Below are 14,902 nucleotides of genomic sequence, written 5' to 3'. Positions count from 1 at the left end.
AATTTTTGCAGGAAACGGATCTAACCCTAGGTGCAAATCCTCAGGGATAAAGGACAAATATTATCTCAGACTGCATCCAAGTCTTCTGGGATTTTACCTCAGGTCTCACACTGAAGCTTCAACAGTCAGCTAGAAATAAAAAAAAATCTCTTCACAGTGTATATAAAATGTAACACTAAATTCTCTAAAGAACATCAATCCTAACCAGCTCAGCAATGGAATCTTGTTCAATCTTGGTCTTCCACTATCAGAACATATTACTAGAAATCTTGTTACTCCCATTTCAATTTGTTCCTAGCAATAACCTGACATGCCCAACCAATATTATGGCACTTGATAACATACGATGTGTTCTTTCCCCTCCATGTGTCATATTACTGCACAGCTGAAGGCTACAGTTGTACACAGGCATGAAAAACAGCAAATTCAACCTACAAAATTTGATTTTCAGTCTCTCACTAAGGTACATTTCATTATGTAGTCTTAATGCTCCTATTCCATAGTTTTAAAATGTAGAATACATACAATTAACACATGTCAGTCTTTGCTTACTCAGTATTTTGTTGAATTGCTACAAAGAAGTTTCAATACATGTATCTGGAAGGGCAATCATTTTTCTATCCCATGTTCTATCAGGATCAAATCAAATCTATTCTTCCAGGGAAGGAATGGAATACACGTGAGCATACACACATAACATTAAAGCTGTCCCCATTTAAAAACAGATTCTGAATTATATGACAGGTAGGTTCTACTGGTAGAACTGGAACAGCTTCCATCATTATCATCACAGCTACTGTTTACACTGTGAAGCACAAAATAAGATCACAGAATTGCAGAGGTTGGAAGGGACCTCTGCAGATCATCAAGTCCAACCCCCCTGCGAAAGCAGGTTCCCTACAGCAGGCCACACAGGTCAGCATCCAGATGGATCTTGAATGTCTCCAGAGGAGATTCCACCTCCTCTCTGGGCAGCCTGTTCCAGTGCTCCATCACTTGTACAGTGAAGTTCTTCCTTATGTCTGCATGGAATTTGTGTTCCAGTTTCTGCCCACTGCCTTTTGTCCTGCTGCTGGGCACCACTGAAAAGAGCCTGCCCCATCTATTTGACTCCCATGCTTTAGATATTTATAAACAAGAATGAGATCCCCTCTCAGCCTTCTCTGCCAGACTGAAAAGTCCCAGGTCTCTCAGCCTTTCCTCATTCAGGAGGATGTACATATCATGCCTGGAAAACAGACTAAAGAGGCCAAACAAATATTTATCCGTATCTCATACACTCCAGTTCCAATACTTAAAAAACCCAAACAAACAACAACAAACAAACAAAAAAAAAAACAGGGAATCTGTTTATAAATAAACTAACAAACTACAAGGGAAAAAATCTTATTGTCATTTTATAAACACTCTGTTGCTACAGCATCATAAGAAGCATGACTGCCCTGTAACACACGCATGCAAATATGTTCTCAAACTTCCAGTTCTTAAGAACAAAATGGAGTATTTAAAGATCATTTTTATAAAGGAAAAATACTCAGGGAGTACTCAGTTAGCTCTTTCACTAAAGATCACTATGTAAAGCACACTCCCTAAAGTTTAGGGAGTACACTAACTGCCACCAGGAGGGTTTTTCATAAGCAAGGCTGATGAAAAATTCCACCAGTAAGCTGTTTTCTGTACAAGAGACAAAGCTTGGCTCTAAAACTGGATTGTCACAATGCACTAGTGGAAAACTGAATGGTGACATTCAGGCGAGTACTTCCTCAAGGAATACCTGCTCGATGCCGTCTTCTCATCAGCAGCAGATCAACAGCAGACAGGCAGGAGTTTCTGTAAGTATTCACTGCAAACCACTTGTTTATACTGCTAAAGGCGTCCAACATGAGTGATCACAATAATCTACACTTGATTTTAAAAATTACAGTCTCCACCTGTGTTGGCTATTATAGCTGAAGCTAGCAGGACTGCAGGAAACTGCAACATTTCAATTTACCTACAGATGCAAAATGCACAAAGAAAATACCAAAAAAAAAAAAAAAAGTATTAAATGTGTATGATTAGATACTCTGTGGTTTAGAAGAGGCAGTATAATTCCTCCTCCTGATTTTAACTGCAATTAAGCTCTTTCAGGGTTCGTATGACAAAAATCTCCCAGGTAATCCAGATCAGCAGTATCACATAACAATATAATTCACTAGTCTTTCTTCCAGGTGTTAGTGCAACATTTCTAAGAACCATAACAACATTGTGCACTAACCATCATTTGTTTAAGTCTCTAGAACTTAATTACTAGAGTATGAGAGAACCTATCTAACTGACTGTGGGCAAAATAAGGTTATCAGATGAAGGAACAATACCCCCACATGTACCCCCTTGCTTTATTTTATGGTCTGGCTTACATCAGTAGAAAGGTAGGGATGTCTTAAGAAATGCTGATGAATATAAAAAGAACAACTCCTGCTCCTCCTCACTAAGCACACTGAGATGTTTCCAATCAGATGCACACAACTCAACTCCATTTTCAAGTGAGTGAATACAGTGATTCATCTCCCAATCAGCTTTGATGACCATTTGACACAAAAATTTTTTAAAGCAAGTAAAACATTCTATTTAGACACTACACCTACATCCCTCAGTTGGTTCTTGATAATTTTGACTTTAAGATGTCTCAGATTTCAACTTCACCTTTTCATTAAGATGCCTTATGGGTGCTTATTTTAGAAGGTGTCTACGTCAAAGCCTGCCCCTTGACCATCCTCAGAAGCACCACTATTTCTTCATCATACTAGATGGAAAAAGCAGAGATCTCACAACAAAACATTTCGCTCAATCATCTAGCAGAAAACACCATACAGACTTGCTGAGATGGTGAAAGGTCTTCAAAAAAAATTGCAAGGTGTCCAGAAATTGGCAGAGTAAAAAGAATCACTTTCTTTTTAACTTTGAATCATCCATAAAAATAACAGTAATTGAAGACGTTCTGGACAACAACCTTCTTACTTTCCATCTTAAGTTACATATTGTCTTAAAGAACCAAAAATAAAAATCCAGTAGCTCTTCCAGAGCAAATGCCTTGCTGGACCAGTCAAACAGGACCACTGATACTAACACAGAGCTTTTCTTACTGTAGGCAGACAACTGAAAAAGAGGACCGAGAAATCACTTCGTTCACGTGGCTCAAAAACTATCAGAGAGAAATTCATGCAAAGCTTTCTGTCTGGTGATTTTGGAAGGCAGTACAGCTGGAGAACACCAGAAAGCACCTGGGGAGAAGGAAGGAGAAAGTGGGGGCAGAGGAGGAGAGGACAGGAGCATTGCATGGTGCAGAGCCATCTAAGGAGCTTGTAGTGTTTCCAGGATTTCTACCCACCTTCCTACACATTCCACCAAGGCAAACTACAGGTCCTTAGATTTTTGACTGGACAGCTTCAGAGATCTTTATTGGAATTCTTTATACAGCTCAAGCTGCTACCTTCTCGTTTCTCTGATGACATTACAGAATAATTAGAGTAACAACACTGTACTGAAACAACCCAATGTTACACATCAAGCATTTGGGTACATATCATGGTACCGTCCTCATCCCTGCTCATGGTACACCAAAACAGTGCTTACAGCTGCATTAATTCAAACTTGGTCACAATTGGTTCCAGGCAGAGACTAAAAGCAGTAAGTGTGCTAATGCAGAAAGGGAAGTTCTAATAGCATCTCCCTCCGTTTCTCACTGTAGATCTGACATTTGACCAAGTACTTCCTACTTGACAGGGAAAACTGAAGCTCCGATAAAAGCTCAACTCTTGCCACTAGCTAAACAACCTGCAAGAGTCAATGATTTCACAGCCTGAATGTGCTCAAGGTACAACATATACCAAGATACAATCCTAAACAAAGTCGATGGAAAAAAAATCCTTCCGGAAACCTAACGCTCTTGTGGCAAAAATACTATCATCCAAACTAAAAACCACCAAATATATATCCCACCCCAGACCCTATTTCAATTCAATCTAATTTCCAATTAACTCATAAGACTTAAGCAGCTCAGTTCCAAGACTGAAAACATCAATTTCAACTCCACGAAATCAAATCATCATTTCCAATCCAACACCAATTGCCTGAAGTCGAACACTCTATCTTTTGGTTAACTCAGCAACAGAGCTGTAGTGCCCTGCTGTCGTTTCGAAATCACTCTGAGTGAGCGCAGGCCGGCCTCTCAGTGTGTAACTACAGTGACTCCCAACGCAAAGTGCTGCTCAGAAGAGCTGCAGGGCAGCAGAGCACCCTGTTAGTGCTTCTAACTTGAACTCTAGGTGAGTTTTCTCTCATTTCTACCAGTCCTTGGTGACTGCTAACCGAGGTTTCCTGAAGCTGTGGATGAAAGACGTACTGCCTTCTACTGATACTGAATGGGAACTTACGCGCCTTCACTGCTGTGCAGCCAGCTGGAAAAGCCTTCATTTTAAAAAGAACATGATTAAATTGCTATCCACAGGAAACTAATGTTCAGACTTAAGCTAGGTTTCTTTATTATTAGTCACACAAATCCACAGAATTTATTCCGAACACATAGAAGTCAAAGGCAATGACGTCTTTTAAAGGGCAGGCAGGTGGCATGAATCCAACTTGATATTCCTCTATTTCTCTCCAAATGACATCTCACCACCCAGGCAGAGGCAAAAGCAAGAAAAAGAAACATGAAAAAAGCAGGCCTTAAGATTAAAAGTAGAGACTGGCATCCAGGACCCGGCTATCTATTATCTCCAAGTACTGAGGCACATACATTAATGGGATCCAGTACGTGAACAGAGCACTGACACAAGATGGAGGAAGCAGTTTGTAAGCTAATTATGAGCTCTGCCTGACGTTCCTCAACATTCAGGAACATTTATTATGGCTTAGTTATAACTCTCACCAATTTTCCAGAGCATAAAGCTACATCACTTTACAACTTGAAGCTGGCCAAGCTAAAGGAAAAGACGAATCTTTACCCGGTGCTTGTATCATATTCTTCATTTCTGGGAAGAGAGCCCAACCAAGACATACAGTGTCTTCACTGGTTTGGACAGATTTACTAGCTGTAGAAAAAGCCATCTTTTTTTCCAAATATGAAAATGAGTTTCATTAGTTTCTTTCTTCTACTGTACATGGGAAATCAAATATTTTGGTTGGTACGGAGAAAAGGTTACAGACTAAATTCCTTTGCTATGTTTTCTGCCTATGATTGAACAGCTGGGAAACAGAAAAAAAGCTTATGGATATGAAATACACAATTCTAAGAAATGGGCATAATTTGCCACTCAGATAACATCATTATCCATTGATGCCCGCAAGATCTGTTAGCAGGCATAAACAGAAGATAAGATGCATAAGAGCCTCAAAAGATTAGACTCTCAAGACCAGTTTCATAGCTGACACTCACTGAAACAGATAAAATTATAGAACCACCATATCCCAAAGCTATGATTACAGATTCTAAGTAATGCTCACTTGAATCAAAATGAGTTCCCACCAAGTTCACATTCAGGCTGAACAGACAGTTTTGCTTCTTTGAAGATGCTTTAAGTTCTATATACTTTGCAGAATTCCACGAAGACCCTAAATTGATAAGATTTACTGTATTGCTATCACAAAACTACGTTCCTTAAAAACATTTTGTTTCTCTTTTTCCCTTTCGTATACCCTGAATATGAAAATTCTTAAGTAATTTATATGGAAAGTCCAAATTTACTATTTAAAAAGATACACATTAATGAGTTCTCGATACACAACAGCTTCTCACTGCACGTGGTTACTCTAAACATACAGCTTGTTAAACAGAAGACACCTTCTATTTTTTTTTTTGCATATCACCTAGACACAACAGCCATTCCGTTTAATGATACGGCAGTCAGCACCTAAATAGCCACTGCTTTAACCCAGGCACCCAGCACACGTCTTTGTGGAGCTGGACAGAACCTGTGCTGGCATCTCTGTCCATTAGTCATCATACAGTGCCCAGTTTTTCTCTCATTTAGTGATGCAAAACTCATGGGCCTCATGCAACACACTAGAGAATTCTAATAGAAATACAGATCTTCATTGCAGAAATTCTGAAATAAACAAGTGCAAGGTTGCCACGGTTCTATAAGAAGAGCTGAGGCCAGCCTGTCTGCTGGCTGTCAGAAGGACTGCTGCTGGTGTAACACCCCAGGCTGGGGCTTCCTGCAGAAAACTAAATCCTGAGCACCATATTATAATTGCTCACCTTGGACCTCTGTTTACGCCATATGAAGCAATTCCTCGCAGACATCTGTCCCTGCTGGGAAAGCAACCTACCACCAGGGATTTGGAGCAGCTGTCACGTGCTAACGTAAAAACAACAGCTCCTGTCAGCCACAGCAAAACTTCTTCAAAATCCTTACGTTTCTGCCTCTGATGAAAAGTGCAGTGGAACAGGCACATTACTCTTCCCTGGTAACTGAGAAGGGCATCGTTCACTTGGAGCAGCAAGAGAAAGCTGACCCAGCAAGATAACTGCTTCCCCCTTGCAGGGAAAACAAGACAAAGTGTCACCAGCAACACAAGTAGCTGGCACATGCTAATAAATGCTTGTTTCCACCAACTCCTGTACTGCAAGCCCTTCTGAAAACAGAGTAATGAAGCAAGTTATAATACAGCAGCACTAGTAACCATTAAAAATGTATCCTTAGACTTTTAAGTCAGTCTGGTTTCAAACACCACTCATAAATAAGTTGAAACCTTTTACTGAATACAGCTGCATTTTCTTAAATGAAAATATGAACTAACAGCTTGGAGTTGAATAACATTTTCCATGCAGTTAATGGTACAGTAGCAATACAGTACTACAGATCTCAGCAGTTGGAGCCTGAAATGGCTGCCTCACCAACTGCTTCCTACTCCCCTGCACGCCAGGCCAGCTGGAGAGGTATGTGTGTTAGCAGGCTCTTCCTTCTGGGAGCACCCAACAACTTTTCTAAAAGCAGTTAGTTCAGCTTTTTAAAAATGAGAGAAGATTGTGTCCAGAGACCTTCTGACACACAACCAGAAGCTTCCTTCCCTAACGTTTTCTCAAGTACTGCTAAGTTAGCAGATCAATATACACATTGAAATTTAAGCAGAATCTTCAGTTCTTTCGTACTTTTGAAAAAACAGAAGCATTATCACAGTATTCTCAATGTATAGGAGAAGGGACAACTAAAACAGGAGGAAACATAAGAACGAGACAATAGAGGGCTGGAGGATAAACATCAACTGTATACTCTGCATAAGCACAGTCACCTAAATAAGCTTTGCCACACTGAAATTCTACAGGTACACATCTTCTACCAAACCATTCCTCCTCCCAGCTATCGCTTTCTTCATGTTTTGAGCCAGCCTGAGCACAGCTGCAGTTCTTTTTAATCATGGCTGCTACCAGCTGTCTCCTAAGACAGCCAAATGCACAGGCCTCATTCATTTCCCCCCAGCTTTTTGGCTCCATTTTTGGACAGAACATGACATAACCGAAATTCTTCCCGAATAAGTAAACAAAATACATCGAACAACTCTGCAAAAGGAAGATAAGGTAAGATCACTAAAGTCTAACTACTATCATAAATGACCGTGCCACTGTTACACACAAAATAGAAGCTCTGAAAGAATTTCAGAGATGCTGACAAATCTCGTTGCCCAGTGTAATTTTGAAGTATCGCTAAGCTTGCATTTGAGAAGCTGAAACTTAGCTCTAAAGATAGGGCACCCCACCCACACAATCAGGATGCAGAGGCTTTGCAGACACATCCATCACAGCACTATCAGGACAGTCCATAGGGAACAGACCTGATGGCTCACACTATCTTCCTCTCAGAACAACCGTTTTCTGCACCTTACTCTATTCACTCGCTCCTCTTTCTGGGCAGCTAAGTAAAGCTAGGCTCTGCACATGGGAAGTCATGCAGTAGTTAAGCAAAATCGTACCACGTTCTCCTGCATTGCATAAGCTGAAGTTATTAAGCAAGATTGCATTTGTCATTGAGATTTGCTACTGGTATGTGCATGAGCCCCAAGTGAGAAACAGGGGCATTAAGAACTACTGAGGAACACCTAAGAACTAAACAGCATACAACAGCCACATTTGTCCTTCTGGTACCAAGAGTGAAAGTCTGCCTCCTTCATAACAAGTTCACCTGCTAGCTACTGGATTGTTGCATTTCTGCATGATACAAATTACCATTTCAATAATTTTCAAATGACTCCAATTTCTTTCCAGCTACCACGTTCTTCTGCCTTAACAAAGGTGACCTAACAGTGGCTATTAATACTGAATACTCTTTTGCTATTTCTGAGTTACCTGAACTCCTACTGTCTGCAAATTGCCTCTCACACACAGGATTACTCATGGACATTCTTCACTCTGCCTTAAGCCTTGATCAAGCAACAGAAGGGAAAGATTAGGAGAAGCCTTCCACATTAAGAGCTTCTCAAAGCCTCTAAATGAGATTGTTACAACTACAAGCCGAAGGCAATTGGGAAAAAAGAAGACCCATAAGTCATGCCATTTTAAATAAAAGATAAAGATCCCCAACCGCATCACAAAAAAAGTTGCACAACCACTGAAACAACAGCAACAACAGACTCCTTTTTAGTACCAAATATTAGTTAAAATTAACTGATGTTGCATCACCTTCATTTTAACAAAGAAATGAACACTGAGGTAAGGAAGTACATTTGGAGCAAAGTTAGGCTGAAGAGTAATTCTCAATTCGTGACAGCCACAGTTTTCACCTTATTCAAGCATAAGGATTACAATACAATGACAGAACACGCGACCAGAAAGTCCTGAGACCTTGGCTCATCTTTCTTAATTCAATATCATGCCAAGGTCTAGCAAAATGCACTTAAAACAAGCGCAGCATGAACATCAGCACCTATATAACCTAGTTTCTTATGCTAGATATACACCACAGTATGTGGGTTAAGGTTGAGCTCACATTGCAGTCTCTCTCACAGTGGGACTATTAACATCGTTCTTTCTTTATTCCTCTCCACTCTTCAGGAATGCTATACTTGCTGTCTCCAGGATCTATAAGCTCTTTGAACAAGTTTGGTTGAATCTGGTAGAGTGCAAGAATCACCAAGGAAGGGAGAATGATTATGCAGAAGATAAGGATATGTAAACAGTGAAGCACGTACACTATACAGCTAAGAATAACAAAGGACTATAAAAAACTAACACTCTTCACGTCTGAAAAACAGCCCGGTACCATCAAACTTTACTTAATAATCAGTGTGACAAAGAAGCTTTTGGAGTAGCCATATTTATACTGGCTGACTACACCACTATCTCTAATTGCTCAATGTTCCCAGTGACATTTTCAGGGACCGCATATTTATTTTGGTTACTACACACAAGCACAGTATCTGCTTAAACTCTCCAAGTTTCATTTATATTACCTGTCCAAAATAAACACTGTCATCAAAGCTACAGTCCGGGTTTTCTAATACTTACTTCAATGCTTTTCATTTGAATTTAATTTCTGAAGAAAATGATTTACAGAATAGGTTTCTACATACAATGAAATGAAGGTTAAACTGTTCACAAGAATGCAGTCTGAAAGAAGAGCATAATCTGGCCAAGATGCACCTTGTCCCACACTTTCTGGCTGATCTGCAGCTGGCATGCCAGGTGAGCAGACACTCAGTGAGCCATTAAGCAACCTCCCCTAAGTTAGAGTTTGTTAAGGTCTGTTCCTCCTGGCTTTTCATGCACTATGAATTTTCTCTCCACAGCTTACAAGCGCTCTTTTCCAACTCAAAAAATACTTATCAAACAAGACTTCTGCGTGGAAGCCATTTCATTCTAAAACTGCACTGCTATTAAAAGGCAGGAAAACTCACTGCTCTCTCCTTGTAAATACTGGGGGAGGAGACTCTCCCATCTCTAAATTCAAACTTGGAAAACCAAATTGTATTTACCAAATGAGAGTGTAGCACATTTACAGATTAATATTCCACAGAAAACCACATGAAAATCAGAAACATCTCAGCAGGAGTATAAGAATAAAACCAAAAGAAAACTACATATCCCACCAATTCATCTGTCAAACTGAAGCTCCATCCCCATGTCTTGGTTTTCTTTCAATAAGATTATCTCACAAAATTACTGAGCTGTGCATATCTCGCACTATTTGGTATCTTCCTTGTCTACTGCATTACAAAGTGAACAAGTCCACTCCAATTTCTGATGCCAAGGATAAGTTAACAGTATCTGAGAATTCAAAGTTACATAAGTACTTCTCATTAAAGTTGATTATGATAATCCAGAGCAAGTCAGTAGGTGTCAGCTTCATCAAGGTTCATCTAATGTGATCTTCTGCCCAATTTTAGAAGCTACAGTTTAATCAGCCCATTATGTGAAAACTTCTAACGAGATGTAATGACATGTGATCTTGCCTAAGTGATGTTTTGCGAATTCCCTCTCTGAAGCATAAAGATATCTCTCAGTTTGGTTCTGAAAACAGCCCCCAAATAAGCTTAACAGAATTCTGTTTTTTACAGAAGCGAAGCTTTTCACATACACATTGATAAAGATGTGGTAATTAAGAAAATTAACATGCCTCTAGGCAACTGTAGTTCAGAAGACTGCTTTGTCCATACAAATCATTACAAAGGCAGATCATGAGCTACATTTGCACTTGCATCAAAGTGACTGTGTACCTTCACTAAACTAAGGCCAGTATCTACAGAATAAGGCATTCTGTACTACCCCCCACCCATCCCATACTTAAAAAGACAAAAGCATTGGGATCAGGACAATTTTTTCTTTTTTTAAAAGGAGGTTAATATTCCATTCTACTCAAGGTAGACTAACATTGTATCTGAATCTGCGGAGACAAGAACTAGAGTACCGAGAATCTCAGATCAATAAGCAAAATGTGAGATGTTTATTGGTGCTTTTAGTTAAATAGCATATCCTATGGGCTGCCCTACAGTTTGAACACATAAACGATTTCAGAAAGCACTGATTCTAAACGTACAATGGTAAAAATTGAATAACAAAGCTATCTGGACAGCTGAGTAAACGTACCTGCAAATGCGGGTTTAGCACTGCTGCCTTTGCATTCTCCATCTTCCACATTTTTGCTTGTGCTCTTTTCTTTTAAAGGAGGAGCAGTACTGTCAACAGGTATTTGCTTGCTGGATGCAGTGTTTTCTCCACCGTCTGGCTGATTACTTTTGCTGTTGGCTTCAAGTAGAGAAGCAAAGTCCTCAGACTGAGCAGCTTCATTTGGGTCCAGCTGGGAGGAGCTTTTACCCTGTGCCACATTCTTTGAAGACACGGGAAGAGATTCTTCATCACTGTCAAACCCAAACGGATCCTCCGTTATCTCATCTTCAACTCGGGGTTTTTTAGGAACTTCGGAAATGTCTGTTTTGACACTGGGCCTCTTCTGTCCTAATTTGGCCATGAAGGTGGTTTCTCCCCATTTCGTGCTAAGGGTGGTCCGTTTGTTGGAAAATACTTCGTCAAACTTGGAACTGCCGTTTCCACCTTTCCGGCTGTAGGTCTTTCCAAATCGGGATGTCATTTTGGCTCCTCTTTCATATTCTCTGTTGAAAAAAAAAAAAAAAAAAATGAAAGAAATAAATTCACAAACTTTTTAGCACAAATATTGCACCTCTGCCGTTTGTTTGGCCTACAAGCACCAAGCATATACATTTAACACAAGCAATATCACCCGCTCCATTCTACAGACTAATTCATCTAGATATTATCATTACTGTAGGTCCCATGCTTATGCAGCATCTAGCCTATTGTCCAGTGTCACTCTAAGCTGAGTTACTTGCACATATTTAATCAAGACATGGCACAACAAATCCTTATGAAATACTCTCCTATCCATACATTCTTTCTGGTATTCCTTTGTTCTAGCTTCATATTTTCAAGTGCAGTTGGTACTGCTTTCATGAAACATCAGGAGGAAGCACATCTAAACGTGCAGCTCTCTGCTTGTATAGTAACGCTGCATACTTTCAGAAACACTCTTCCTAGTTCAAGCCTTTCAGATATTTCAGATACTAATTCACCATAAATAACAATGACAACTTCAGCCCAGTTCTGCTCATGCACTCAGGCTTGCTTAGCAAGCACATTATTTGCAAATATGACAGGCATGTTCATGATTAGCATTGATACACAGCAATCCCCCAGGAGTAAGATTGATTTGATCGACAGACAGGACTGAGGAGACCCTTCTAAATCCCTGTCCAAGAGCATGGATGTCAGCTTATGTGAGACACCATGAGCCATGATCATCTACAGGCTGTTAGAACTGCAGCCGGATCCACAGCTTTCTCTGCCAGGAGAATAAAGTTTAAAAATAAACAAATTAAACGGGAACAAATTTAAACAGTTCTCTGCATGTGTTCTATTCCTACTTTTGTTCCATTCAAGAGGGAAGACAGACCAGTTTGTTGTATTTTGCCTCCTCTCCAAAACAAACACTTGAGCTGTAGGACAAATGGCAACGTAAAACAAAACAAGTGTAATTTTTGTAAACCAGAATTTGTTTCTTTTTTTATTTTTCATTTTGGCCCATACATAAATAGGAAATTGGAATTCTTTATAGTCAGTCTGAATCTAATCAAGTCTGAAAGCTCTCTCCATCCTGGAGAAAAGTCTGCTAAAAAAGGAGGGGGGAGAGTGGGGAGGAGGAATATTTATTTAAAGTATAGAATCAAAGAAATCCTACTTCCAAAGTATCAACTGCCCTCATTTACTGTAAAGTCTATGAGAAATAGGACAAGTTAACTATATAACTAAAAGTTATTAGGTTAACTATTTGCTAGGGAGAACTATTCTTATTTCCCTGAATAAATGACGTGCTGCTTTTCCACCATGTTTTTCCATCTCCACCTGACTTACCAGAGCAGCTTCTGCCAAAAAAAAAGTCAGACCACTTTCCAGAAACGTCATTCTAACGTTTTGTTCTAAGAAGACTGCCTCACTAACAACAGTCACTTTTTATCGGGTCGACTTTCCCCTATTATATGAACTGAGCAACTCATAAAATCACCTTTGAGCTAACTGAATTAGGAACATCACGTCTGGGCTTCAGAACCAGGTGGTGCTACAGTGCAGAAGATGCAGGACAACCAATTCTCCTGGCCATTCAGCAGATGGATGATAAAGGCACGTGCCCATCTCCCAACCCTACTTCTGCTGGGAACACATTGGGATGGCTGACAGCAGTCACTCTTCAGCCCACCTTCACCCTTTTTGCATTGTCACAAGCTGCTGTGCGCTGCCCCAAACATCGCTGCTGAACCAGAGGGTTTTTCACTCCCTCACACCTTGCTCTCAATTCCTATTTACCAACCAAGAGCAAAGCTAAGACCTCCCCATCGGCAAACAACAAAACAAATCAAACTCAGTAAGTTCACTTCGTTGATGTTTGAAAGTACTTACAACTGCAACACCAACATATTTTGTACAGGAAAAGAGTCAGCTCTCATAACGACAGATACGAAATGGAATATTTAGCGACGTCTGAATTTCTATATGACTCTTATGCAAAAGGTCATGGCACTCCTGAAAAGCCCCTGTTCCTCCCTAACCTCTGACTCGCATATCTCCAGCCCCTGACACTTTCAGCGCCCGTAAAAGCAGCGACGTATTTGAACTGCCGCCTGCGGTTTGCAGTTCCAAAGAGAAGCCTGCTGCAGTCGGGAGGACCTCGTTTTCAGAAATCAGAGTTATACAACCGGATTACCTCTTTAACGGGAATAACAAGTTCGTCTCGCGAGGCGTTTGGAATCAAACCATCGATACTCAAACGGACCCTCAACGTAACGCAAAGAGGTTAACAGTCGAGCGTCGGGGAAATACCGACAGCGGACGGCCCGGACCGGGGTTAAAGATCAGGAAACGCCGACGTACTTCCGCGTACCGGAGCGCCACCACAGCGGGTTCCCAGCCCGTCGCAGCTCTCCTCCGCTCCTCGCCGGCCGCGAGATCACAACGGGCCCGACCTCCCCCCGCCCCGCCCGCCCGCTCCCCCGCTCGGAGCGGCGCAGGAGCCGAGCGGCCCGCAGAGCCCGGCGCCGCCCGCCGCCTCCCCGCGGGGCTCGGACCCCGCCAGGCAGCGCCGCCGACCGCCCCCGCCCTTACATAAGCGGGGCCGGAGCCGGAGCCGGGCTGGGAGGCGGCTGACGAAATCCCACGGTGACAGCTCCTTCCCTCCTCCCCCCGCGGGGCTCGGCGGAACCGGGTCACCCCCCCGCCGCCGCCTGATGTCACTTCCCCTCCCGCCGGCCCCCTCCCCCGCCCCGCGCCGCTCCGAGCCCGGCCCGAGGGAGGCGCGGCCCGGTCCCGCGCGCGCGCCCCGCGGCGGCCGCCACCCCCCCGTCCGGCCCGGCCCGCGCCGCTGCCCCGCGGCTCCGAGCGCTGCCCCGCGGACGGGCGCCACTCAGAGGACCCCGCCGGGCCGCCCCGGAAGCGGCGCGGTGCCGCCGGCTCCTCCCCGCCGGCTGCGAGGCCCGCTCCGCTCCCCGCCGCCCGCGCGGGCCGCAGGCGCCGCACCCACCTCGGCCTTGGCGGTGGGGCCCGGCACGGCGCGCTGCGGGCAGTGCCGCCGACGCGGCTGCGGCCGCCGATCCCGCTCTGCCGCCCGACCGAAGGCGCCGCCCGACGAAAGGCGCCGCCCGACCGGGCTCCTCCGCGGCTCCCGCACGGCTCTCCGGGCCGGCGCGGGCGTTAGGGCCCCCGGCGCCGCCTTCTCCGGCGCCGCTTCCTCCGCCCCGGAATTATCGCCGCTCTCGGGACGGGGCCCGGGACCATCTCTCCGCCATTTGCCCCGCTCCTTCCGTCACTGCGCGTCCCACGCCCGGCCGCCGCCCGCAGCCAATCGCACCCCGCCTCGCTCAA

At 43.0% G+C, this 14,902-nt stretch overlaps 1 protein-coding gene across 4 annotated transcripts in view; it reads right to left on the bottom strand.

The window, feature by feature from the left end:
• Positions 1-14,696, bottom strand: part of WAPL (WAPL cohesin release factor) — a 60,850-nt gene extending 46,154 nt beyond the window's left edge. For 2 of the 4 annotated variants that reach the window (XM_085229102.1, XM_085229105.1), the window contains exons 1-2: positions 14,562-14,696; positions 11,063-11,586 (exon numbers count right to left, since the gene is read on the bottom strand). In XM_085229102.1, coding sequence (XP_085085228.1) covers positions 11,063-11,564 — 502 coding nt within the window. In that variant the 5' untranslated portion in view covers positions 11,565-11,586; positions 14,562-14,696. Of the gene's footprint in view, positions 1-11,062; positions 11,587-13,915; positions 14,026-14,146; positions 14,269-14,561 lie in introns of those variants that run through there. The other 2 variants (XM_085229103.1, XM_003207836.5) reach the window with 2 other exon arrangements.
• Between the last annotated feature and the right edge of the window lie 206 nt (positions 14,697-14,902).

This window comes from Meleagris gallopavo, chromosome 8 (genome assembly GCF_905368555.1).
Source record: "Meleagris gallopavo chromosome 8, MGAL_WU_HG_1.1, whole genome shotgun sequence".
In the NCBI taxonomy this organism is placed as follows: Eukaryota; Metazoa; Chordata; class Aves; order Galliformes; family Phasianidae; genus Meleagris; species Meleagris gallopavo.
This window is presented reverse-complemented; position numbering and strand designations above follow the sequence as displayed.